Source organism: Chrysochloris asiatica, unplaced genomic scaffold, assembly GCF_000296735.1.
Source record: "Chrysochloris asiatica unplaced genomic scaffold, ChrAsi1.0 scaffold00062, whole genome shotgun sequence".
NCBI lineage: Eukaryota > Metazoa > Chordata > Mammalia > Afrosoricida > Chrysochloridae > Chrysochloris > Chrysochloris asiatica.
This window is the reverse complement of record NW_006408580.1, coordinates 291,197-318,922: the sequence shown is the minus strand read 5'-3', so window position 1 is coordinate 318,922 and position 27,726 is coordinate 291,197. Positions and strand designations below refer to the sequence as shown.

Genomic DNA, 27,726 nt, shown 5'->3' with positions numbered 1-27,726 from the left:
CCCCGCCCCCCCATTTTAGGTAGCCAATGTCGGCGGTTCAAGTTCACCAGCTGCTCCTTGGAAACGCTATACAGGGTCGCTATGGGTCTGAATGGACTCAACAGCACTTAACAACAACATCAAAAAAATATGGAACGCTTCACGAATTTGTGTGGCATCCTTGCACAGAGGCCATGCTAATCTTCGCTGTATCATTCTAATTTTAGTATATGTGCTGCCAAAGCGAGCACAGTCCAAGTTCTTTCAAAGTTCATTCACAGATACATTTCTAGACAATTATACAAGTTACAAAAGCCATGAACAGTGTCCAGAATAGAGAGTCCTGTCATCCAAGATCTCATTGTGCTTATTTCGAAGTCCACTTGTTTCAGAAGCACAGAGTTCACTATGACTCCTGGTGGCCAAAATAGGCAATTGTACCAGTTCCTCTTTTAGCTACTACAGAAGCAGTTTAGTGAAAGCTGAGGGCTTGTTTCAAGTCTCACTAGTAACACAGGGTTTTTTATTTTATGATCACCTCTCCCATTTGACCCTTTAATAAGAGGATTCTTGGTAGGGTGTTGTAGGATCAACAATGGACTGCGAAGCAGTTCAAATTCACCAGCTGCTCCTCGGAAACCCTATACACACTCGCTGTGAGTTGGAATCAATTAGATGACACTTAACAACAACAAGAGCTCTAGGAATTTTCCTTACTCAAATTGTTTCATTCTCTTATCTCATTCATTTATCGAGTAAGCACTCGACCTTTAAACCACAATGTTGGTGGTTCAAACACACCAGCCGCTCCTCGTAAGTCCAAACCAACTCAACAGTACTTAGCAACAACAAATACTTTAATGAATACACTCTTGGAAACCTTATGGGTTTGTTCTACTCTGTCCTATAGGATCCCCTTGAGTTGAAATCAACTCGACAGCCAGTGGGTTTGCTGTGGGCCAGCTCCTAGGGGGGGATACAACAGGGAACAAAACAGATAAAAATCCCTGCTCTAGTGGAATTCATATTTTAGGGGGGAAAAAGACAAAAATAAGCAAGTGAAAAGAATGTGGATGGAGAAAAACAAAGCAAGCAAATAGTGCTTTTTAGAAGGGCAGTCAGGGCAAGGTGGACCTGAAGATGAGAGAGAGGAGAGGAAGGGCTGGTTGGTCTGAAGTGTGGTGAGACCTGGGGACACCTGAGCCCATGGACAAGGACACAGCCATGGAGGGCTAGAGCTGAGAGTGAAGCATCCAGCTGATATGAAGTGAGGGGAGATGCACAAGAACACCCAAATTTGTAGATAGTACCCATTTGACCCAAGGAGCTCTGGTAGCGTAGTGGTTACGAATCGGGCTGCAAACCTTCAGGTCAGCAGTTCGAAACTACCAGCTGTTCCGCAGGAGAAAGATGAGGCTTTCTGCTCCCATGAAGATTTACAGCCTGGGAAACCCTGTACAGGGTTGCTATGAGTCGGAACTGACTCCACGGCACATAACCACAACGACAACAACCCATTTGCCCTAACTTCAATGGCTTGATGATCAGAACTCAACTAGAAGAAGATAAGAAAAGGAAGCAAGTGTAAATTGCTACAATTTGATGAACTTGACCTATACTTATGGATGTTGTTGTTGTAATGTTGCCGTGGAGTCTCAAAATATCAACCGAGAGAGAAGGAGCCTTCACATCAAGGACCAAACCTAGCCCCTTTGTACACAGGGTCGACAGGGACGGGCAACTTAGACATTGGCTACCTAAAATGGGGGAGCTATAAAGTCCTAGTGTGGTGCTGCGGGTTAATGCACCAGACTGCAAAGCCGTTTGAACTGCAACGTCAGTGGTTCAAGCTCACCAGCTGCTCCTGGGAAACCCTATACAGGGTCGCTATGGGTCGGAATTGACTCGATCACATTTAACAACATAATGGCAGTGGCTGGCTTATAAGTTTTTTTAAAATTTTTTTTAAAGGCTATTATTGTGGATTGAATGAAAATTTACAGGGCAGATATCAGTTTTACGTTCAACAAATCATACACCTTGTTTCATTACAATGATTATAATTCCCTCCATACACCATCAGTTAACAGTATTTCTCTCTAATCACTTTAGTTCTCTCTCTCTCTTTTTTTTAAAACACTCAGGCATATATAATAATTTGCTCCCCCAAAGCACACATTCTGCAAGTCTGACTTCTGGCTGCCATCTCTTAGTCCCTCTCTTCCCATGAATCCAGAGTCCTCAGCTGTTCTCTCTCTTCATGTCCCTATCTCTGCCTCCATCTCTGGTGTTACTTGTTCTCTGCATAAGGTCTTGCTTTCTGCTTCTGCTCTTCTCCTTTGATGGTCCTAGGGTCCTTTGTTTCTGGACTGTAAAATTAACTACGTCCCCACTTTTGTTACAAAACTTCTACCTTTATAATTGTGACAGTCACAATTAGTCTTTTTTTTTTTTTAATTAAATGTTTTTATTTTGGATTGAGTGAAAGTTTACAGGGCACATCATCAGCTTCACATTCAACCATTCATATAGCTTGTTTCATTACATTGATTATTATCCCCTCCATATATCATCAGTTTACAGTGTTTTTTTTTTTCCTCTTTTTTTTTTTTTTTTTTTTGGATGGGGGGGGACTTGCCTTTCTTATAAGTTTTTAAGAGGGAGTTTAGTTTCAGAGTGTGCGAGGGAAGGTAGGATCCCCACTGAATAGTTTTCATCTTGTCTAGATGGATCTGGTGAAAGGTGATGGGGATAGGACTCTTTTGATTCAATTGTTAGTAATTGCTAGCATGACTAATTGCAACTGCCACAACTGTAAAGGTAGAAGTTGTATAACAAAAAGGGGGAGTAGTTAATCTTACATTCTAGTACCTTTTGATGGCTTCTGTTCAGCTCTTTTACGTCATCATTTCTTCCTTTTTCTTCAGCTATTCAACATTCAGGAGTCCTGGTGCTGTGGGTTAATGCACTGGACTGCAAAGTTGGTTTGAACCGCAATGTCGGCGGTTCAAGCTCACCAGCCGCTCCCTGGAAACCCTATACAGGGTCACTATGGTTCGGAACTGACTTGATGGCACTTAACAACAAGAAGAAGTCAGGGCAGGGCAGTCACTGAGAAAGTAATGTGTGCAAATATCTGAAAGAATAAGGCTTGGGAACAGCTTGGAGCAGGATAGGGTGGGAAGGGGAAAGGGGACAACAATTCAGGCGGAGGGAAAAGTCAGTGTAAAAGGTCCCAGGCTGAAGAAGGTCTGATCCATTACAGGAAGTTCCTTGTGGCTGGAGTGGAATGAGTGAAGTCGTAAGGGAAGTCGTAGGAAATGAGAAGAGAGAGGTAACAAGGAGTCAGACTAAGGTTTTGCAGGAATTGCAAGAATTTTAGCTTTTACTCTGATTGTGAAAGGTGCCACGAGAGAACTGACTGAGCACAGAGACAGAGAGTGCCACGTTGTGACTTGGAAGAACAGACTACAGTGGTTTAAGAGGCTACTGCAATAGTCCAAGTGAGAGATGGTGGAGTTAGGGAGAAGTGGCTGAATTCCGGTTACAATCTGAAGATAAAGCTAACAGATTTTGCTGACAGACAGGATGAGGGAATGGGAGGGGGAGCAGAGGATGTGAGAGAGAGGAGTCAAGGCTGGCTCTAGGTTTTTTGGCCTGATCACCTGGAAGAAACTAGTTGAGATCCAGTTTGATAAGGCACACTGGGGAAGAGGTGGTTTTGAGGGGAGATCAGGAGGTCAATTTTGGAGCCAGTCTGCTTCAGATGCTTGTTAAGATACCTATGTGTCTGCGATGAATAATAATATTAACATTAAAAGATAGCAATCAGTCACATAGCCCTTGTTACGTGCTGCACAATGTTTTAACTCATTCCTCAAACCAAAAGCATGTAGTGGAGCTCATGACCAGTCTCCTCATTTTCCAGTATAGGCAATGGACGCACAAAGAAATAACTTGCTCAAGGTGACACAGCTGGAATTTGGCAGAGTCAGGAATCCAACCCAAGCAGTTTGACTCCAGTTAGCAACTATAACCCCTCACCACATCAGCTCAGCATTGACAGAAACACAGAAAGGCAAGAACCTTAAAGATGACTGGATCCAGAGAACAGTGAGCACCTAGAGACAGGGATACTAGAGTCATGGGGGAGGGTTTTCCTGAGAAAGTGACACTTCAGTAGAGACTGCAGGAAGGGGTGGCAAGTGAGGGCCATGTCTGCAGGAAGAGTGTTCCAGGCAGAGGGAACGGTATGTATAAAGGCTCTCAGATGGGCACCAATTTGGCAAGCTACAGCGTGGTCAACCTGCACCATCCAGTTCCCCTAATGCACCTTTGAGGATATGCATTGCTTTTCTCCTTGCCTGGAGTGCCTTTCCCCATTCCTGTACCCGATGGACCTTTTCTTACACAATCACCAAGTTCTGGTTCCTCCCCAGGCTAAATTCGTTCTTTCTCTGCATGGTCCAGTGCACCAAATAACCTATCTACCCTTATAAATATGCTTCTCTCAAATCTTCAGTCTCATATTCCTTTCCTGTTACAGCCATTTCCTCATCTGCGAAATGGGGATATCTTACTCTGAAAGTAAAAATATCCTCAAAAACAGAATGTGTCAATATAGGCAAAGTACTTAGAAAGCTTCTCTGGCACATGGCCGACACACAACAAACGTTAGCTATTAGTTAGTACATACAGCCTTTGTTTTCCCCCAATCTTATGTCACCTTCCAAGTGAGGTCTGCCCTGGTATATATCTAAAATATATCACACGTCCTCTTCATCTCTGTCCCATACCTTGATCTGTCTGAATTTTATATATTTTTTCATTCATTCACGCAACAAATTCTTATTGAGCACCAACTACATACCAGGCACATTTTTCCGTGCTGGAGACATTATTATGAATAAGCAGAAAACCAATGGTATGCTCATTCTAATGGGGAGTGATGAACAGTACACACAGTAAATTGGTAAACTGTACAGTGTGTCAGTGATAAAGGCCAAAGGGACAAAGAAAGCAGAGAAGTGGCCTGGGCCCTGCTGTGTGCGTGGGTCCAGGGTACCTTTTTAAAATAAAATAGTCAGGGAGGGCCTGAGAGGTTGACATTTGAACACAGAGGGCTGCCTGAAGGGAGCCATGCAGTTATCTGGGAACAGTGGGTTGCCAGCAGAGAAAATAGCTAATGTAGAGGCCTGGGGTGTTTGAGGTCCATTGAGGAGGCCACCGTGGCTGAAGCTGAGGCAGTGAGAGGGCCGAGGGTAAACAAGGTGAAGCCAGAGAGGTGAGTTGCTTCATTGTTATTAGCTAACAGGTATTCTTTATACTGGAGGAAGCTCTAGTTCTGATTCCCCCAATTTACAAATGAGAATCAGGTGGAGAGAATATGGTTCAATCACTAATCTAGGGTCACATAGTTGCTGGGATTGGGGATGAGTGGATGCTGAAACATGGTGTAGAATGGAGAAAGCTCTTCAGGCAGAGGAAACAGAGAACAAAAGCTTGGAGATGGGAACAATTTTGGTTTTTATGGAGTAGGTTCTGCAGAGTAGGATGTGATGAGGGGGAAGCCTCAAAAATTAACCCATGCCCTGAAGGGCAGCCTAACCTGATACTTACTGGACAACCTTTGAGTAAGGTATTTAACCTCCCATATCTTCCTACCTACTTCATGTCTCATACTTCAGACATGTTATCAGGAGGGACCAGTCCCTGGAGAAGAACATCATGCTTGGTAAAGTGGAAGGTCATTGAAGAAGAGGAAGACTCCCAATGAGATGGACTGGCACAGTGGCAGCAGCAATGGGCTCAAGCATAACAACTGTGTGGATGGTGTTGGACTACGCAGTGTTTTGTTCTGTTGTGCACAGGGTCGATAAGAGTCGGAATCAACTTGGCACCACCTAGCAACAAACCAAGAAACATCCCAATGCTTCAGTTTCTTTGACTGTGAAATAGAAATAAATGGTATTTATCTTATGCTGTTGTCATTTCTAAGTGCAGTCGAGTCAGTTCCAACTCATAGCAATCCTGTACAGGGTTTCCAACTATCGACCTTGTAGTTAGAAGTCTTGTAGTTTATCCTACAGTGACACATCAGGTCTCTAATTATCTCATAGGGTTCTGGTAAGGTTAATATAAAAAACTTAAAAGCATGCTGCACTGTCCTCTAAGGCTGCTATGAGTCGGAATCAACTTCACAACAATGGGTATGGGAACATAATATGTGCTCTAAAAATACTATCTCCTATTGGTATTATTAGTCCTAATAATGTATCCATTTATTGTAGTAAAGCAGAATGCCTTAGTGGTTAAGAGTGTGTGTGAGGAGGTGTGTGCTAAGTAGAAAAGACCTGTGTTCAACAAGTACACAGAATGAATCACTATTAAAGTGGGGCGGCAAGGTAAGGCCACAGACTGATCCACAAGGAAAGGAGGGAGAAAATAACAGCACATAAGTTAAACCCTCGGGGAGAAGTAGGGTTATGGGGGCAAGGGGTGTGAATGCAAGCATGCAGATAGAAGGAAGGCCACTGGAGGGATAAGGTCACCAATCTATTTGGAGGAGGTGGTGGTAGTGATGGTGATGCACTGCCAATTCACTTCCAATGCATAGTGACCCTGTACAGGGCTTCCGAGGCTTAAATCTTTAGTGGGGCAGAAAGCCTCATCTTTCAGAGTCTAACTGCTGACCTTGTGGTTAGCAGCCCAAGCAGCCCAACTCGTAACCCACTATGGTACCAGAGCTCCTTTCCATTGAAGGTAGAGGAGCCAAAATGCTCAATGCCTGATGCCCTGTAGAGGAGAGTAGAAAAGCCCCATTACATAGACTGAAAAAGAGAGAGAGACAAGACCATGAGCTGGAATACTGGAATTGAGGAGATACAAAGTACTAGATTGATTTACTATGAAATGGAAGGAAGAAGTCCTCCAACTGAATCTACAAAAAAAGGGAGGAGAGAGGACTTCAATACAAGCATATAGATTAATCCACTATAAAATTAAGCGGGGGAATAAAGTCACACGCTGATGCACTGGGGGATTGGAGGCTGGAATACGAACTCAGACTGACTCATTATTGAAGAGGAATGGGAGGTATAACACTACGGATTGATCCACTACAAGGAACAGGAGGGACGGAATAAACAGGGCCACTGACGAGTCCCCCGAAAGTTGAAGACAGGTTAAATACAGACTTGTTGGACAATGTACAATCTGGTCTCCTGAAAGTGGGGGTGGGGTGGAAAGACCATGGACGGGTCCAGCGTAAATTCAGGTGGGTATCAATACGAACACGCAGACCGATCCATTATAAAATGGGGGTGGGGGGAGAGGCCACCGTCAGATCCACTACAAGGGGCGAAGGGAGGGGTCAATACCATAGACGGCCGTAGTAGTAGTGGCGGTGGTGGTGGTGGTGGTGGTAGTGGCAGCAGCCGTGGCGAGGAGCCGAATACCATCAGGCCACAGGTCAAGCCACATTCCCCTCATGGGGACAGGAAGGATACGGGGGTCACGGAGGGCCCCCCACAGCCCTCCAGGCCCAGGGCTCACCTGTGCGCAGTGCAGTGGCGGTGCTGGCGCTGTTGGCAGCTCCGGGGGGCGGGGGCTCCATGCGTGGCCCCACCGCCCCCCAGGCCCGGGCTCCAAGGTGGCGGCAGCGGCAGAGGCGGCGGAGGCGGCGGTGGCGGTGCGGCGCGGCGGCGGCGGCGGCAATAGCACCTAGAAACCGCCCCTGTGTGTCCCCATCGCTCACGTGGGTCCGTAGAGGCGGAGCTGAGTGTCCTGCCGCTCGCTGATTGGCCCAAGGGATGCAGAACGCGTAGCATCGGAGATAAAGAGGAGGGTCCTGTCCCACATAGCTATATTATGATTGGTCCAAAGAGAACTGATGGACCCTGCACAACTGCACGGGTCCCGAGGGGTGTGCTTGGCTCGCTAGTGCTCTGCTCTGATTGGCTCAGAGACTGCTAGACCGTGGGTCGTTGGCAAAGTTCTAGGGGCGCTAGTCCCTCACTGATTGGCCTAAATGGGACTGATGGCAGATAGACAGCCTCTGAGGCTGGAAAGGGGGAGAGGAAAGGGTGGGCCCTGCTTTATATTGATTGGTGGATGAGGGACTCCTAGACAGCTGCCAAAACACTGAGGGGGTGGTGCTGCATTCGAAGCCGCTAAGCGGAAGCAGGACTTGTATAGATGTAGGAGGAGCAGCTGGCAGGGAGAGGGTGGGCCCTCACGCTGCGTGGGCGGGCAGCGTAACTCTTATGATGATTGGTTAGGAAAGACTAATTTAGAACGGAGCGGAAGTAGGAGGGTGGGACGGCTGCTAGACACAGGAAGCAATGCTGAGTGGCAGAAACTAAACACCAAAACCAAACCATGTAGTTGATTCCATTCATATCAACCCTATAGAGTAGGGTTTCTGAAACAACTTCATTTTTTTTTTTTTTTCCTGCAGAGTGGCTGCAGGATTTGAGCCTTACAATTAGCAGCCCAATGCTTAATTCATGCTTAACCCAACGTGCCACTTTGGCAGAAACTAAAGAGTAAAGTCAAGCTGTTGTTGTGTGCCGTGGAGTCGGTTCCGCTCATAGCGACCCTGCACAGTTTCTGAGGCTGTTAATCTTTACGGCAGCAGAAAGCCTCATCTGGAACAGCTGGTAGTTTCAAACTGCTGACCTTGCGGTTCGAAGCCTAAAGTCAAGCTGTAGCCAGTTATAAAGTGGCAGAACCTGACACTGTTGACTGGCAGAAGCCTAGAATAGGGGCTGGACGAGGAGTTGGGGGGTAAGGAGGGGGGCGCGGAAAGGCCTTGCTTTGTGCCTACTGGCAGAAGCTGGAACCATTTAGAAGCAGGGGCAAGGCCAAGGTTGGGCAGAATGGGGTGTGGGTGTAACTAGGGTACCAGAGAAACGTTTGGGGTATGGGTGAAGGGTAAACCTAAGAGCTAGGAGTGCAAGGCTTATTGTCCTGGGAACAAATTCTCTGAATTGGCCCATTCTCTATGGTAATTGGAAGACTGATGTACAGGAAAAGGAATGGAAGGAAGGATGAAGTGGCGGGCCAGGTTGCCAAGGCGACAGAAAAGCAAGCAGAACATAATTGAAAGTGGCAAATGCTGCCAGGCAACAGGCTGGAGGTGGGATTTCTGGGTACTTTAGAGGAGTCTACAGCCCTGGGCCTCCCAGTAACTGTGTGCTCTAGAAACAGCCACCGTGGTAACTAACAGGTTAAAGGGAAAATGAAAAACCATGGGACTCAAAGGCATTCAAGCTCTTTAATATTGGGGGAAGGGTGCAGGAAGTCAGTAAAGAGGCATCTCTGGGAGATTCTGCAGGCCTTGTAGCTCTCTAAGCCCCTGAAAAAGAAGACAGGAGAGTCTGAACAGAGACTGGGTCCAGGTCCCACCCTAGACTTGCTCTGACCTCTCCTCTTTCAGAGTAGGCCTGGCTCCAGTTTGGCACTAGTTTAGTGACAAAGATGGTCCTTCCCTTCTCTGGCTGTCTCCCTCAATTTGCCACCCATTTAGAGAGAGAGCCTGGGAGTGAGGTGAGCTGCTTTTACCTCTAATAACATGTGAATATGGGCCTTGATATTCATGGAGTCCTTGGTAAGGCTGTTGCTGAGCCTGGAGAAGAGAAACAAGAAGGGGTGAGGTGGGCCCCACATATGATTATGACAATGATCAATAGTTTCTCATCACTTCAAGAACCGCCTACATGTTGGATACCTCAGGTGATAGGACCTAATGTGACCTACCACCAGTTAGTCGTGTGCTTCTCTGCAGAGATGTCTAGTCACCATTTAGAACTCATTAATAAAAAACATAAAAACAAAAACATTTACTGAATGCCTACCTACTCTCTATGCCAGGCAGCTTTAGGCATTTTGGAGATAACAATGATCACAACAAAAACCCAGCCTTGTGGAATTCATGTTCTTGTTAAATGAGATAAATGATGGAATAAAATATACAGTATATCAGACAGCTATAAGTAAGATTTTAAAAATTAACCAATGAGAGAAGGTAAGGACTGTGTAAGTGGGGGTTACAATTTTCGAGTGCTCAAGGATGGATTCAGCAAGAAGCATTTGAGCAAAGACTTAAAGTGAAGAAGCGAATCATGTGGCTATATAAAGGATGAGTATTCTAAACAGAAGGGGCAACAGACACAAAAGTACTGAAGTAGGAGTGCACTTCACATGTTTGAGGCCCAACAAAGAGGTCAGTGTGGCTGAGGACTGCAGTTAAGAGGTGAGGGCAGAGAGGTAAGACGGAGGTGGGGGAGAGGAAGCAGGTTGGGTAGAACCTACAAGGCCATGGGAAGGTTTTGAACAGAGGAGGGACATGAACTGACATGGGTTTTAAGAGGACCCATCTGATTACCTGAGTGAAGAATTTAACTGGGGAATAAGAAGAGCTAGTGGAGAACCAAAAAGTCCAACAAGGGGGCTATTGTAATAGTCCAGGTGAGTGATGACAGAGGCTAGGGCCATCTTACCAGGTGATGAGAAGCAATTGGATTTGGGGATTTAAAGGTAGACAAAATGGGATTTGCCAAAGGGTTAGATGTTGTGTGTGACAGAGAGGTGTTAAGGATGATTATAAGGCCAAAGGAACTGGTAAGCTGAGTTGCCATTTATGAGAAGCATGAGACCGTGGGTACATAGGCGTGTGGGGAGGTAAGAGAGGAAGATCAGGAATTCATTGGGACATATTTAATTTGAGACACCTATTAAAGATATTGAAGAAATCCTGGTAGTGCAGTGATTAAGCACTTGACTGCTAACAAAAAGGTCAGCAGTTTGAACTCACCAGCCACACCAAGGGAGAAAGATGTGTCAGTCTGCTTCTGTAAAGATTACAACCTTGGAAACTCTATAACACATTTCTACTCTGTCCTACAGGGTGGGTCACTGTGAGTCAGAATCGACTCAACGGCACTGGGTTTTTGTTTATTATTGAAGACTTTAAATTGATAATTAATGAAAATATTATCCTCAAAAACTGTTCTACTTCCAAAGAATGAATTCAACAGCCTGACTTCCAACACCATTCATGATGGCAAGCTAGTTCAAAGGGACTACCTAAGCAACTTACTTTGGCAACTCTTAGCTACCTCGGCTCTTCCACTAACTCGCTAGTCTTCCAAAACCCTTCTGCTAGCATTTCTGTCTTCAGTTTAGAGTTCTCACATATCAGATTCTCACAGCTTTAGCAATACTGTTAGGCCACATTCCTCTCTGTCCTTTCACAACTCTCTAGTACTGAATAAACCCAACTATTGACCGCCTACGTGCCAGTAACAGGGTCAACAGAGGGCTAAAAATGACATGGAGTTGCAGATGGGTACCACTTCAGTACTGTTCCTAAAAGTGTACTTCAAGAAACACTTATGTCCGAATCATCTGGGAGCTTGTGAAAATGCATTCCCACTCCCAGAGGTCCAAAAGCTAGAGAACCATGCATCCTAAATTCACATACCTCTACAAGACCCTCACCGCTTCACATAGTTTTTCTTCTCTCTGGCTACTTTGCTTGACCTGTTACTTTGTCCTTAGGTAAATGTCGCCCTTTTGATTTTGAATGACTGACCATCCCATGGTGAACATACCTTACTAGTGTTGTTGCTTGGCTGAAAACTGGGCAATGAGAGTGAGTTCCTTTCCAGACCTGAAGGGTAGTCTCGGGTTCCTCCAGTTTGTTTCTGACCAGTAAGACCAGTCAGACTCTTTCTTTAAATCACCAGAACATACTGAGTTCCTAGTGTGTCAAGCATAGTTGTTGAAGGAAAGTAAACTACATGTGGGTATACAGGAGTGAACAAAACAGAGAAGGCTTCTGTAAGACTTTACAGTCCCCTGACAGAGAAGGAAATTAAGCAACTACATAAACAGTAAGTGCTGTAACAAAAGCATGCTGGGTCCTCTGAGAGGAAAACTAGTACATCTCACTAGGTTGGATCAGGCCCCAACCAAAACAATTTTAATTGATGCAACAGTCAATGAAGGTCTTACTGAAAAATGAAGAATAAGTTAACAACCGAAGAATGAGTAAGAGTTATGCAATGGGAGAGTCTTTTCCATAAAAAAGGCCAAGAGTCTGGAAATCCAGATCAATGTTTAACAAGCATTTCATAATTAACATGTCCCAAAGTGAACTCCCAAAGATGGAAAAGCTCCATATCATCAGTGAAAACAAGGTCAGGGACAGACTGTGGAACAGACCATCAATTACCCATATGCAAATTCAAACTCAAGTTGAAGAACATGAAAACAAGTCCATGAGAGCCAAAATATGACCTTGAATATATGCCACCTGAATTTAGAGATCATCTGAAGAACAGATTGGAGACATTAAACACTAAAGACCAGAAGAGTTGTGAGATGACATCATACATGAAGAAAGCAAAAAGTCACTGAGAAGACAAAAAAGAAGGAAAAGGTCAAAATGGATGTCAGAAGAGACACTGAAACTTGCTCCCCAGCATAGAGATGCTAAAGCAAATGGAAGAAATGAGGAGGTCCAAGAGCTGAACAGAAAATTTCAAAGATCAGCTCAAGGAGATAAAGCCAAATATTACAATGAAATGTGCAAAGATCTGGAATCAGAAAACCAAAAAGGTAGAACACGCTCAGCATTTCTCAAGCTGGGGGAACTGAAGAAAAAATTCAAGCTTCGACTTTCATTATTGAAAGATACTCTGGGCAAATTACTGAATTTTGCAGAATGCATCAAGAGAAGATGGAAGGAATACACAGTCACTGTACCAAAAGGAAATGGTTAGTGTTCAACCATTTCAAGAGGTAGCATATGATCAAGAGCCAATGATACATAGGGAGGAAGTCCAAGGTGCATTGAAGGAATTGGCAAAGAACAAGGCACCAGGAATTGATGGAAGAGAAATTGAAATCTTTCAAGAAAGTGAGGTGGCACAGGAAGCACTCACTCATCTCTGCCAAGAAATTTGGAGGACAACTATCTGGCCAACTGATTGGAAGAGATCCATATTTGTGCCCATTTCAAAGAGACCCAACAGAACGCGGAAATCATCGGACAATCTCTTTGATATCTCATACGAGTAAAGTTTTGCTAAAGGTAATACAGAAACAGCTACAATCATACATTGACAGCTTCCAGAGGTTTAAGCCAGATTCAGAAGAGGCCGTGGAACAGGGGATATCATTGCTGATGTCCAACGGATCTTGGCTGAAAGCAGAGATTATCAGAAAGATGTTTACCTGTGCTTTATTGACTACGCAAAGGCTTTCAATTGTGTGGATCATGACAAGCTATGGGCAACATTGGAAAGTATTAGTATTCTGGAACACTTAATTGCGCTCATGAGGAATCTATCTGTACATGGATCAAGAGGCAGTTGTTCGAACAGAACATGGGAACACTGAATGGTTTAAAATTAAGAAAGGTGTGTGACAAGGTTGTATTCTTTTACCACACTTATTCAACCTGTATGCTGAGCAAATAATCCAAGAAGATGGGTTCTATGAAGAAAAACGTGGCATCAGGATTGGAGGATGTACTCAAGCATGGCAACAGTAGTGAGGTTGGCCCAGGATTGGGCAGTGTTTCGTTCTGCTGTGCATTAAGATCGCTATGGGTAGGTACCGACTTAATGGCACCTAACAACAACAACAAAAAAGTGAACTCCTGGTGTGGCACTGTGGGTTAATGCATCAGACTGAAAAGCCATTTGAACTGCAAGGTCGGTGGTTCAAGCTCACCAGCTGCTCCTCAGAAACCCTACACAGGGTCGCTATGGGTCAGAATCCGACTCAATGGCACTTAACAACAACAACAAAGTGAACTTCTGATCTTCTTCTCCAAATCTCAGATAATGGTATCTCCATCCTTCCAACTGCCTAGACCAAAAACCTTGACTCCTCCTTTTCTCTCTCACAGGAAATAAATGGAGCATGATGATGTTGTCAGAACACAAGAATGCTTTCTCTCCCACTCCATGTCAAATATACTATTTAAAATCACAACTGCTCCATTCCAAGTAATACTTCCTGTAGCCAGTCCCTATTCCTTCTCCACTGCACTGTCAACATCTGACATACTATATGTTTGTTTATTGTCTATCTCCCCTGACTAGAACATAAGCTGTGTGAAGGCCCGAATTTTGGCCTGTTTTGTTTCCTGGGGGTATCCTCAGGAACCTGATCACTGTATGGCCCATAGAAGGCACCCAATATATAAGAGAACTTCAAAAAGTTCACACAAAAATGGGATGAAAAGATAATGGAATTTTTCCATGAACTTTTCAAGCCCCCTTGTATGTTGAATTAATAAGTGAATAACTTATCCATCATAAGAACTTGAAGTCCTCAACTGATGGTTGAATCTTTGTTTAGGGTCAGGAAATAAATGGAGCATGATGATGTTGTCAGAAAACAAGAATGCTTTGAAGAATATCTGGGATAGTGCTCAAAGAACAAAGAAATGAACTTGATCAGCTCCTGAGGGACAATGAGAACATCAAAAAAGAGAACAAATCTAGTTAATTGGTACAAGTGGAATGCATGAAAGACTGTAAGTTCAGAACAACATTTAAAAGAAAAGGAGACAAAAGTAATATAAATTTCACCAAATGTAAGCTGCAACATATAAAGATTATATTTACTTGATTACCACTGATTTAATATGTAAGGTAGTATTAACAGTCATATGATTATTGTATTTCTTCTATTAATTATGTATTTCTTCTATTAATAGTGGACATGCACTCACTTCTTTCTGTTTAACCAGAAAACAATATACAGAGAGCTCTGATTCCCTCTGCCCCCACCCCCATACAAAGAAATTGCATTCACCCATGAAAGCAGGCCCCTTGACCAAACTATTCACCAACTGGTCTGATCACTGGGATTTAGAAATCTCAGTGGGTCTCAGGTTCTTCTGGGTCTAAGACTAAAACCTGGAAAGGTTTAGAAATTAATGAAACACTTAGGGTGGCAACACTGGAAGATATGACTGTAGGAATAAAGATAAATATAGTCGAGAAGGAATTTTAGATCATTTATGAATGTTAACCTAAGTGAACTAGTCCATACCCAAACCAAACCTGCTGCCATCAAGTGGATTCTGACTCACAGCGACCCTATTGGACACAGTAGGCCTGCCCCAAGCCATAATCTTTACAGGAATAACAGACTGTCACATCTTTCTCCTGCAGAGTGGTTGGTGGATTTGAGTTGGCAAACTTTCAACTAGCAGCTAAGCACTTTCACCACTGTGCCACTTAAAACAAAAACCTACTGTCACTGAATCAATTCCAATTTACAGAGACCCCGAAGGACAGAGTCGAAATGCACCATAGGATTTCCACGGCTGTCATTTTTTATGAAACCAGACTGCCACATCTTTCTCCTGCAGAGCAGCTGGTGGATTCAAACTGCTTTTTGGTTAGCAGCTGAGAGCTACACCATTGCACCACTAGGGCTCCTGGTATATTGTTCAGTGCCCCTTAATCACGTCATTCCAGGCATGCCAGCTTCCTTTGGCAGTTTCTCTAACATGCCAGGTACACTGTTCCCCTTGCCAGGAATGCTCTTCCCCAGATAGCCCCATGGCTTGTTTATTCAACCGAGTGACTTGAATGTCATTTCCTCAAAGAGGCCTTCCCTAGCTACATTTAAAATCCAGCATTCACACTTCTAATCCCCCTTCCTGGCTTAACTTTCTCCTTGGCACTCAACCATCTGACACACTTAAATTTTATTTAAGTATCCTGTTTGTTGTCTGTTTCCTCCAAAAGAATATAAGCTCAATGAGGAAAGGGATGTTGTGTTGTTCAGAGCTATCTCTAAGATTTAGATTACTCAAGTATTTAATAAATGAATTAGTCTTAATATCATTGAACATTGTTTGCTCCTTAAGGTTTTTAAAACAGTTATAGGAAGATTTTCACTAAATTTTTAGGAGTGTTTTAGTTAAACGGCTAAAAGTTAATTGGGGACACTATATCTTTTTCAATGTTTTATAATTTTTGTGTGTTAAGTATGCTACTGTGCAGTATCAGAATGAATGTTTAATAAAGTCATAAGAGTCATAAGTAACACAACAAAACAGAAACAGTGCTAAGTTCTTCTTTCCATGAATAGGGGACCTCAGGCATTAAAAGAAAAAAATCACTCAAGAACAAATGCTGAAGCTAGACTGCTTGGGTTCAAATTTTACCTCCATTTCTAACCTTTCTAGACTTCAGAAAATGGACAATAATGTTGCTAAGTGTCATTGAGTTATTTCATATTGAACCTGGGATAATAATACTACACCCCTTATAAGGTTGTGATGAGGATTAAATGAATGGAAATATGCTCAGTGTTTAGAGCAGTGCCTCACGCATGACACCTTTATTTTTATCATTATTATTAGACCATTTTCAACATCATTTAAAATATATGCATATCTTTTTGTCCTTTAATTCACAACTACACTTCTGGAAGGAAAAAGGTTGTCTATGTTCCAGTCTGGTTTCTATATCCACATCAGTTCTTTCAGCTTGGGAAATGCTGAGCTGATTCTTTTCTAACTTCAGGTCTTTGCATATTTCATTATACTACCTGACGACTTTGTCTTCTTAAGCTACCCTTTGAATTTTTCTGTTCAGCTTTTTTATTTTATTATTTTTTCCATTTGTTTTGGCTATTCTATGTTCAAGAACAAGTTTCAGACGACAGGGGGCAGGCTTGCGGGGTGTACCCTTTGGTTGGTCGATGATGCATGGAGGGGATTGTGACAATGGCAAGGAAACGATGTGTGACGGGATCAATGTGAACTATCACATAACTCACATTAAAGCCTTAAAAAAAAAAAGAAGAACAAGTTTCCGAGTCTCTTCTAATATCCACTTGGATCTTTCTTCATGTATGATACTTTTGATGTCACCCCACAACTATTCTGGTCTTTGGTCATTAGTGTTTAATGTGTCAAATCTGTTCTTGAAATCATCTCTAAATTTAGGTGGGATATACTCAGAGAGTATTTTAGGTCTCATGGAATTGTCTGAATTGTCTTCAGTTTTTACCTGAACTTGCTTATGTGCAACACTGCTAAGAATGAGAATTCTACAACACTTAATTGTGCTCTTGCAGGACCTGTGCACATACCAACAGGCAGTCTTTTGAAAAAGCAAGGGGCTATTGTGTGTTTTAAAATCAAGAAAGGTATGTATCAGTGTTGTATCCTTTCACCATACTTTCATCATCTGTAAGCTAAGCAAATAATCAAAAAGCTGAAGTACATGAAGAAGAATGTGGAGTCAGGATTGGAGGAAGGTCCTGGTGTGGCACTGTAGGATAAGCAATGCACCACAAGGTCAGTTTGAACTGCAAGGTAGGCGATTCAAACTCACCAGCCACTCCTCGGAAAACCTCTACAGGGTCGCTATGAATCAGAACCAACTCGACAGTACCCAACAACAATATATGCAGACAACACAACCTTCCTTACTGAAAGTAAAAAGGACTTAAAGCACTTACCAATAAAAATTAAAGACAATAACCTTTAGTGTGGATTACAACTCAGTGTAAAAAAAAAATAAAAATTCTCACAATAAACCAATAAACAAGATAAACAGACAAAAGACTGCATTTGCCAAAACTTCACTTTACTTGGATCCACAATCAATAATCATGGAAACAGTAGTAAAGAAATCAAGTGACAGACTTCCAGCAAGATGGTGGACTAGGCAGATCCTCTATATGGACCCCCAGCAACACAGATATGAGAGATCAAATGCAAAAGACACAGATGAAAATCCTGAAAACTGGAACTGCAGAGGGAAGGTCAGAGAAGTGGATTGAGTACTTGCAGGGAGGTGAAGCTGAGCAGGGATGGCTAGAAAGGGAGACTGGTGAAGGGCAGCACAACCATCTTAAACTTGTATGAGCAGCTTTAACAACATAAGGTAGCCTGGCAGAGCAGATTCACACAGGGTTTCCGAGGCTGCAAATCTTTACAGGAGCAAAAAGCCTCATCTTTCTCACGCGGAACAGCTGGTAGTTTCGAACTGCCGACCTTGAGGTTAGCAGCCCTAGCAGCCCGATTTAATCAGAGTTCCTTACTGGATTAGCTAAAAGGGGGATTAAAACTTGCCCAGGGAAATAGGCTTCTTTTAAGCCTTTGTGGAGTATGGGGCCTTAAGTGGAATTCTGAGTCCCAACAAGAACTTTCTGAGATGGGACATTTCCATTTGAAAAGACATTCAGACCAACCCAGAATGGCTAGGAACAGAAGCTATTTCTTAAAAGACAGACCAGCAGAAAAGAAGCAGACTGGCTGTCAGCATATCAAGCAAGCTGTTTGCCTTAGAGCCATCAAGGCAAGAGAAGTCAGCTCTTGCCTTGTAGTGTATACCCTTTGGTTGGTTGATGATGCATGGAGGGGATTGTAACCATGGCAATGAAACGATATACAATAGGATGAATGTAAAACTAATGTTCTCCCACGTAAACTATCACATAATTCACAATAAAACATTAAAAAAAAGAGAGAGAGAAATCAGCTCATCAGGGTAAATCTCTTTCTAACTCAAAGGGAACCCAGAAGCAGTCTTGTATGCTCGCTGGCAACTGCCCTGGTCAACTTGTGAGGGGAAGCAGGGGAAATGCAGCAATCAAGACATGAGCTGAGTTTGGCCATGCTCCATAGATACCCATTGACCTTGAGATGAAAGTGGAAGGGCTGGCTGGGCTGAAGTTTAGTGAGGCGTGTGAACTCCCGAACCCATGGACACAGACCTAACCACTGGGGGCTAGAGCCCAGAGTGAAGCGGCCAGATAGTCTGAAGTAGGGGGAAGGCGTGTAAGAACTCCCAAACTTACAGCTAGTACCCACTTGACCTAGCTTGGATGGTTAGCTGACCAGAGCATGACCAGATAAAGAAGTTTGATACAGGGAGCAAGTGCAAATTGCTACAATTTGATGAACTGGACTTTTGCTTATGGATACAGTTGCTCAAAATTCCAACGGAAAGGGAAGGATTCTTCATATCAAGGATCAAACTCACCTCCTCAATACATTGTATTGATAGGGATGGGTAATGTAAACATTGGCTATCAAAAATGGGGGGGGTTAATAAAGGCACAGCCACTCTTAGGAAACCCTACACAGGGTCGCTATGAGCCAGAACAGACTCGATAGCACTTAACAACAACAATAAAGGCACACAGTGGCTAGCTTACAAGCTTTCAAGAGTGTGCTTAGTATCAGAACGAGGTGCTTAAGGTAAAATCCCCACTGAATAATTTTCCTCTTTTCCAGATGGGTATAGTGAAAGGGGATGGGGGAGGATGTGGATAGGATTTTACGATTCAACTATGTGTAATTGTTATCAGGACTAATTGTGATTGTCACAACTGTAAATGTAGAAGATGTGTAACTAAAAGGAGGAGTAGTGTTTCATCAACAGTGGACCCTAGAACCAGCAAGAGGGAAGTGCACGAGCAGAATATGGGATCCTAACCAGAAAAGCAGCAACAGCAGAGACAGTGGCAGAGGCGATGGCATCTAGAGACAGAGCATTTGAGGACTCCAGGCCCATGGACTGAGAATGGCTGTGTGCCTGCGGACAGGAGGCTGGCTTGCAGTATGCCCTTTTGATGTGTACATGAAAAAAAAAAAGGGGGGGGGGTGGAGAACAGAGATAAATACTGTTGACTGATGGTACATGGAGAGGATTGTAATCATTGCAATAATTTAAAAATTTTATTTTTTATAATTATTTTTAAAAATATGGTTTAAAATAGCCATATTTAAATTTTTTAAATGATTTATTGAATATAAAACTGATAATCTGCCCTGTATATTTTTACTCAATTCACAATAAAAACTTAAACAATAACATTTATAATAGTCACCCAAAAGATAAAAACTAACCAGAGAAACAAAAAAGATCTGCAGAAATGGAGGACTATACCCTGCCCATGGATAGGAAGACTTAACATTGTGAAAATGTCAAAACTACCCAAAACAACCTACAGATAGATATAAAGCTATCCTACTCCACATTCCACCATCATTCTTTAAAAAAATGGAACAACTAATCACTAACTTTATGTGGAAAAGAGACACCAGATAAGTAAAACATTATTTAAAAAGAAGAACAAAGTTGGAGACCCTCTCACTACCTGATCTCAAAACCTTCTACACGGTCACAGTAGTCCAAAAAGCCTGGTACTGGTACAACAAAAGACACATAGATGATGGAATCGAATTAAGAACCCAGAAGTAAATCCATCCACCTACGGTGAGTTGATCTTTGACAAAGGGCCAAAATGCATTCAACAGGGAAGAGATAGTCACCTCAACAAATGGTGCTGGCAAAATTGGAAATCCATCTGCAGCAAAATGAAACAAGACCCATAACTCACACCATATACAAAAATGAGCTCAAGGTGGGTTAAAGACCTAAATGTGAAACCTTCTTGTTGTTAAGTGCCGTACCATCAAGTCGGTTCCAAATCATAGCGACCCTGTATAGGGTTTCTGAGGAGCAGCAGTCCAGTGCTGATCCTACAGCGCCACACCAGAAGTCCATAAAAATCACCAATGAAAAAATAGGGTCAAACTTAGGGGCTCTGATATATGGCATAAATACACTCTCAAACATAGCTAACCACACACAAACAGAACACAAAATAGATGACTGGGACCTCCTACATATTAGACACTATGTACATCAAAGAATTTCACCAAAAGAGTAAAAAGAGAGCTCACAGACTGGGACAAATTGTTTGCCAAATGACATATCAGACAAAGGATTTCTCTCCAAAATTTATAGACACTTCAATGCTTCAGCATATAATCCAATTTAATTAATCCAATTAAAAAAATTGGTAGAGGACATGAACAGACACTTCATCAAAGACATTCAGGTAGCCAACAATGAAGAAATAAATGCTCATGATCATTAGCCATTTGAGAGATACAAATCAAATCAGCAACAAGATATCGTGTTCTTGTTGTTAAGTACCATGGAATCAGTTCTGACTCATAGTGACCCTGCACAGGGTTTCAGAGGCTGTAAATCTTTATGGGAGCAGAAAGCCTCACCTTTCTCCTGCGGAACAACTGGTAGTTTCAAACTGCCGACCTTGAGGTTAGCAGACAAATTTGTAACCACTATGTTACCAGAGCTCCTTCTTACTACAACATTAATAGTAAAGTTTTTTTTAAAAAAAACAACATAATTGAAAACAACAAATGCTGGTGAGGGTGTGGAGACACTGGGACCCCTCTATACTACTGGCTGGACTGTTAAAATGTTGCCAACACTGCAGAAAACGGTATGGCGCTTTTTCAAAAAGTTAGAAATAAAAACACTGTATGACCCAGCAAATCCCCCTACTTGGTATATATCCTCAAGAAATAAGAGCTGCAGCATGACTAAATATATGCACACCTACGTTCATTTCAGTACTATTCACAATAGCAAAAAAATGGAGACAGCCTAAATGTCCATCAACAGAAGAATGGTTAAGTAAACTTTGGTACATACACTCAATGGAATATTATGCAATATTGAAGAATAACCACGAATCTGTAAAACACCTCACAATATGTATGAATCTGGAGGACAATATGCTGAGTGAAATTGTTGCTGTTGTTAAATGCTGTTGAGTCGATTCCGACCCATAGCAACCCTGCATAGGGTTTCCAAGGAGCAGCTGGCGAGCTTGAACCACTGACCTTGCAGTTCAAACGGCTTTGCAGTCTCGCACATTAACCCAGAGCGCCACACCAGGACTCCTAAGTGAAATTAGTCAATCACAAAGGAGCAAATATTGTATGAGACCAGTGCTGTAAAGTTAAAAAAAGATTTTCTTGCTAAATGAAACATTCTATGATGGTTGGGGGGTACTATTCATGGCCTAGAGGATAGACACATGTTCATATGGGTGAAGGGGCTGGCAATATACAAGAAGTAGGTTGGCAGAGGAAAGATGAAGGTAGCAGGAGACAAAGGGAGGAGTGGCAAGAGTTAAAGGAAACAGAAGTAAATGCTGCTGCAGTCAGTGTAATATAGCAAAGTATATGATTTGCTGAATATAAAACCGATTATTTACTCTGTAAATCTTCACTCAATTCACAATTAAAAGTTAAAATAAACTAATGGGAAATTTCTATTACCTTCTCAGTCCATTTATCTACAAACGTTTTAAAATCACCCTGTATTCCACTGTATAATGTGAATGGATATGCATTCACCTTTTTGTTTTCTTAACCCCCTGACCTGTTCAAGAACACTTGGATTGTTTCCAGTTTTTAGCAATTACAAATAAAAGTGCTATAAATATTTTTGTAAAGTTTTGGAATGAGCCTAAGTTTTCATTTCTTTATGATATATACCAAATAATGAGAACACTATCATATGGTAAATATATGTTTAAGAAATTAAAAAAAAAGAAAAGAAAAGAAAATCAAGAGACATTTAGGCAACTCTGCTACAAAAGACCTCAAGAGGAGATATGTCATTTTGAAGACTAAGGTTTTCCTGATATTTTTGATCATCTCCATGTGCAGGTAAAAGCTGGACAATAAATAATTAATAAGGAAGACCACAAAAGAATTGATGCACTTGAACTACGGTGTCAGAGAAAAGTATTGAAAGTATCATGAACTGCCAGAAGAACCACCAAATCTATCTTGAAAGAAAGACAGCCAGAATGCTCCTTAGAAGCCAGGATGGTGAGACTTGGTCTCATGTACTTTGGACATGTTATTAGGAGGTATCAGTCCCAGGAGAAGGACGCCAAGCTTGTGAATATAAAGAGTCAATGAAAAAGAGGAAGACCCTCAAAGTGGATTAACACAGTAGCTGCAACAGCGGGCTGACACATAACCATTGTGAGGCTGGTACAGGAGCGGGCAGTGTTTCATTCTTTTGTACGCAGGGGTCACTGTTAAGTTGGAGCCAGCTCAACAGAACCAACCAATCTAATGCAAAGTACGGACACTGCTTGGATCTTGATTTGAACAAAGAAAATATAAAAGGAAAACTTTAATTTGAAAAACTTCAATCCTAGAAAAGAGAATAATAGCACAATGAACATCTGTAAACCTATCACCCAATTCGTGGATTGTCAAGATTTTAGCATATGTTTTTTCTTTTCTTTCTCTATACATACATACATATACTTTTTTTCTGGACCAGTTGAAAGTTGCAGGCATTATGACACTTTACCATATGTGCATTTGCCACTTTACTCCTGTGTACAATTTCGAAATAGAAGGACATTCTCCTACATAAGTAAAATTCCATTAGCACACACCAGAAATTTAACTTTAATTCATTAATATCACCTAACATATAGATCATATTCAAATTTCCTCAATATGTCTTTTATAGCCTCCCCCCCCCCCCCGCCTTAGATTCAAGACCCAACCTAGTTCATACTTTGAATTGTAAGTTTGTGAAATATGACCTTAGCCTGGGTATTAGATGATATTAAGGCATTTTGTTGGGTGTTATAATAGCATTGGGAGTCCTGTTGTGGTGCTGTGGGTTAATGCACTGGACTGCAAAGTCAGTTTGAACTACAAAGTCAGTGGTTCAAGCTCACCAGTCGCTCCTCGAAAACCCTATACAGGGTCACTATGGGTTGGAACTGACTCGACGGCACTTAACAACAACAACATAATAGCATTGTGATTATTTAAAAAAAAAACCTGCCATCTGTATGCTGAAATATTTACCTATAATATAATAAAGTATCTGGTATTCGCTTCAAAGTATTACAACAAAGAGAAGCATCATTTCTTTTGGATGAAATAAGAATGACAGAAATGTTGATTATTGGTGAATGTGAGTAACTCATGGTGACCCTGTGTTGTTGTTTTTAAGTGCTTTGAGTTGGTTCCAACTCATAGCAATGCTGTATGGGTTTCCATGGAGTGGCTGGTAGGCTTGAACTGCCAATCATGCTATTCAAATAGATCTTGAGGTCCAGTGCCACAGGGTAAAACTAACCCCATAGGGTTTCTAAGATTATAAATCTTTACAGAAGCAGCTGGTGGGTTCAAACCACCTACCTTTTTGTTGGCAGCTAAGCACTTTGACCACTGTGCCACCAGGGTCCTCTTGGGTGATGGGTATACAAGGCTTCATTTACTATTTCTTTCTTTCGTATTCTTGAGAAGTTCCTAAGTGAAAAAGTAACTCTATCCTCGATTCACTGCTAACTCACTTCCTTGTTACCTTAAAAAATAAAAACCAAAAAGCCTAACATTGTACAGCCCTTACCATGTGTCACGCACTATACCAAGCACTTTATTTATATTCATTCAATTCTTATGATAGTCCTAAAAGTAGGTTGTTATTATCTCTACTTTCCAGATGAGAAAACAGACACACAGAAGCTAAGTCACTTACTCAAGACCACATAGCTGGTCCCTTTCTTGATTGGCTTCTTAGGACCCCTCTTTCTGCTCCGCAGACATTTTCTGAATCTTCTACAATTGAGAGACTCCCAGGTCTTGTTCCTTGTTTCTTGCTACACTCTCTTCAGAGGCAATGTCATCCATCTATTCCTGAAGATTTAAGTCCTATTTGCACTCCCATCTATATCTCTCAGTCCAACCTCTGAATCTCATCATCAACCCCATCTTTCCATTTTAATGCCACACAAAACAAACTCAGCTGGAGCTCACGCTTTCACCGCCCCATCACTACCAACACAGAGCACCACTTCAATCTGCTTCCAGCATCCTGTTTTTAATTCACTGAGTGCTTATTATATGCTATGAACTATACTAGGCTGATGTGGATGAAACCCTATATAGGGTTGCTATGAGTTGGAAATGACTCCATGGCACTTCACAAAAACATATTAGGCATTTTGGGTAGGCAAAGTTTCTCCCTTTGTAGAGTTTATATCCTCATAGAAAGAGATAGTAATTTACACAGTAAATATTGTTGTTAAGTGCCATTGAGTCGGTTCCACCTCACAGCGACTCACTCTGAGGAGTGGCTGGTGAATTTGAACCGCTGACCTTGCGGTTCAAACCAACTTTGCAGGCCAGCACATTAACCCACAGTGCCACACCAGGACTCTCCCCAGTAAATACTGTTGCTGTTGTTAAGTGCCATTGAATCAATTAGGAGATAATAAAAGCTGGGGAAGCAGGTAAAACGAGAGGGGAACCAGGAGTGCTAGGGGTTGCAATTTTAAAGTTAGGTAAAGGAAGGCCTCATTGAGAAAGTGATATATAAACAAGACATTTGAGTGAAGGGTAAATCACCTGGGTATCTGGGGAAATACCACAAAGTCAGAGAGAACAGCCAGTGCAATCGCCCTGAGGTTGGATCATTCTTGGGGTGTTTAAAGAAGGGTATGAAGATAAATGTGATGAGAACACAGTGAAATGAGCCAGAGAATTAGCAGTAAGCAAAGTCAGAGGTAACCTGCTTTACTGTTATGGATTTACCATATAGATCTGGTCATAACTACACTTAAATATAACAGTGTAATTAGAATCTATGTCATCCTTTAGCATGTCAGCCTTCAAGGAACACTTCTCTCTTGTTCATTGCTGCACAGAGCCTGGCATAGAGCAGATGCCCAATAAGACTTCATATTGAGTGCTTTCTTATATGCTATGCCTGGGACTAAGCTTTGTATTCCCACATTCTTCAGCCCCAGCCCTGAGGAGGAAGGGAGATGGGTCTGTAAGTGCCATCTCAGGCAGCTTGGGAGAGGAGACAGGTACAAATAATGATAGTGATTTAGACACAATCCTCAGGAAGGGACTTACTCTGTGAGTAGACAGCTCTTACGATCAATAAACTTGAGAGCTTCTGCCAGTGTCAACTCCAGGAAAAAACCATATCCAAGGGCCACGTAGATCCGTGAAGTGTCTGGGCTGGGGAAAGAGCAATTAAAGGAAGCATGGGGGAAGTCCTTATCACTTTATAGTATACTGTAGTTTATTTACAGTGTTTTCTAACTTTCCTCCCCCACTCCTATCTTCCCTAAACTGAGGCTCTAGGAAGTCAGGAACTTGGCTCTATTTGATTCACTGTCGCATCCCCAGCATCTAGCAGTGTCTGGTATGTAGCAGAGACCCTCAAAATATGTGTTGAATGAAAGAAGGGGGAAGCTGAACCCTGTGGGCTCAGATGGGTCGGAAGACACTCACACCACTGTGTCAACAAAGAAGTTACAGCCCAAATCCACCTGCATGTATAACTCCGAGTGCTTAGTTTCCTGTGGGGCCAGAGAGAAAAAGGAAGGATCGATCAGTGCTCAGATTTTAGGTCTGGGATTTCTCCTGTCTTCCTCCCTTCCCCAACCTTGGCATCTTTACCTGGAGTCGCTCAATGACGTTTCTTAGTTGAAGATATTTGGCCAGCTGCTCATATACCTTGTCGCGATGGTCCAGCACCTTTCTGATGGGGTGAAAGTCCAATGGTGACCAATAGGTGACCCTGTCCCTATAACCTCATATTATCACAACTCTGTGAGGCCATCATGTTACTAAGCTCTGAAAAGACCTTTTAGTGCAAAAGTGAAGATTTGTGAACTCAGCAATCTGACTACCAGGCTCTCTTCTTTACTATGTGAACTTGGCTAATAAGTAACCTCTTGGGGTCTCAGTTTCCCATCTATAAAATAAGGTTAAAGGCAATATTACCTTAGCATTGTTATGATTAAATGTTTCATATAATGTTTAATAATTGCTGTTGTTGTTAAGTGACTTCGAGGCGGTTTCAACTCAGCAAAAAGCTCTATATGAGCTTACTTCTGCATGTGTTAATTATGATTTATTACTATTATTCCACTGTACCTTTAATGCCTCTGTCCCATCAGAAGGTCCCATTCTTACCCTAGTGAAAATCCTCCATCCCTTTTAGAACACTCATAGCCTAATTCTGGACATGTTAGTTCCCACTCAAATTAGTTGTTGTTGTTAGGTGCCATCGAGTTGGTACCGACTCACAGTGACCCTATGCACAACTGAACGAAACACTACCAGGTCCTGGGCCAACCTATTAGTAGTGGCAGTAATTAATCTTCATAGTCACTGAGCCTCTAGTATGTTTCAGACAGCCATGCAAAATTTTCAAAACCATCAGATGAGGTGGGTTCCATCACTCGCCCCCCACTCCTTCCCATATTAGAGATGAGGAAAATGAAGCAGAAAGAAGAGGCGCGGTTAAGTGTTCACACAGATTACAAGTGGCCAAGCCGGAATTTGATTCAATCACGCACTCCGGGGTGAGCACCACATACCAGTCAAACAGCACCCCGGATGTTGCCCCTCTTTCCCTCTCGAAAAGGACGCGGGAACGCCACACCCGCCAATCAGAAGGCTCAGTTCTGACTCTAAACCTCCCGCCCACCACGTGGAAGGTAACAACCGCCCCGCCCACCGCGCTACCGTTCACCTCAGGTCCCGCTGAAGCACGTCACTGATGAAGGCCTCATAACGCAGCACTTTCTCACCCGTGGCCTCTACCGCCCGCCGTTTAGGGGGCGTCGCCATGATGAGCTCCTGAGGGGTAGGGAGGGGGAAAGCCATGTTGACCACTCCAGTTTGGCCTCTTGCGCTGTATATCCCCACCTTCCCAAAGTTGGGAATGGGCTCGTCTGATCCATACTGGGAGTTCCGCCTTCCGCCCGTCCCAACTCGGGGGCACAGCTACACACAACCACCCAGACGCGGCCCTTACCTTAGAGCCACCGGGAATAAGAACGGCGAGTTAGTCCGAAACACGACTT

At 42.6% G+C, this 27,726-nt stretch overlaps 1 protein-coding gene across 1 annotated transcript; it reads right to left on the bottom strand.

Moving 5' to 3' along the window:
• Nucleotides 1–9,237: 9,237 nt before the first annotated feature.
• Nucleotides 9,238–27,526, bottom strand: UXT (ubiquitously-expressed, prefoldin-like chaperone). The gene is made up of 6 exons (XM_006864217.1): nt 27,393–27,526; nt 26,312–26,393; nt 26,144–26,211; nt 25,760–25,867; nt 9,544–9,607; nt 9,238–9,337 (listed from the first exon to the last, which is right to left on the bottom strand). The coding sequence occupies exons 1-6, from the start codon at nt 27,524–27,526 to the stop codon at nt 9,284–9,286; spliced, it is 510 nt and encodes a 169-aa protein (XP_006864279.1). The 3' UTR covers nt 9,238–9,283.
• Nucleotides 27,527–27,726: the final 200 nt, after the last annotated feature.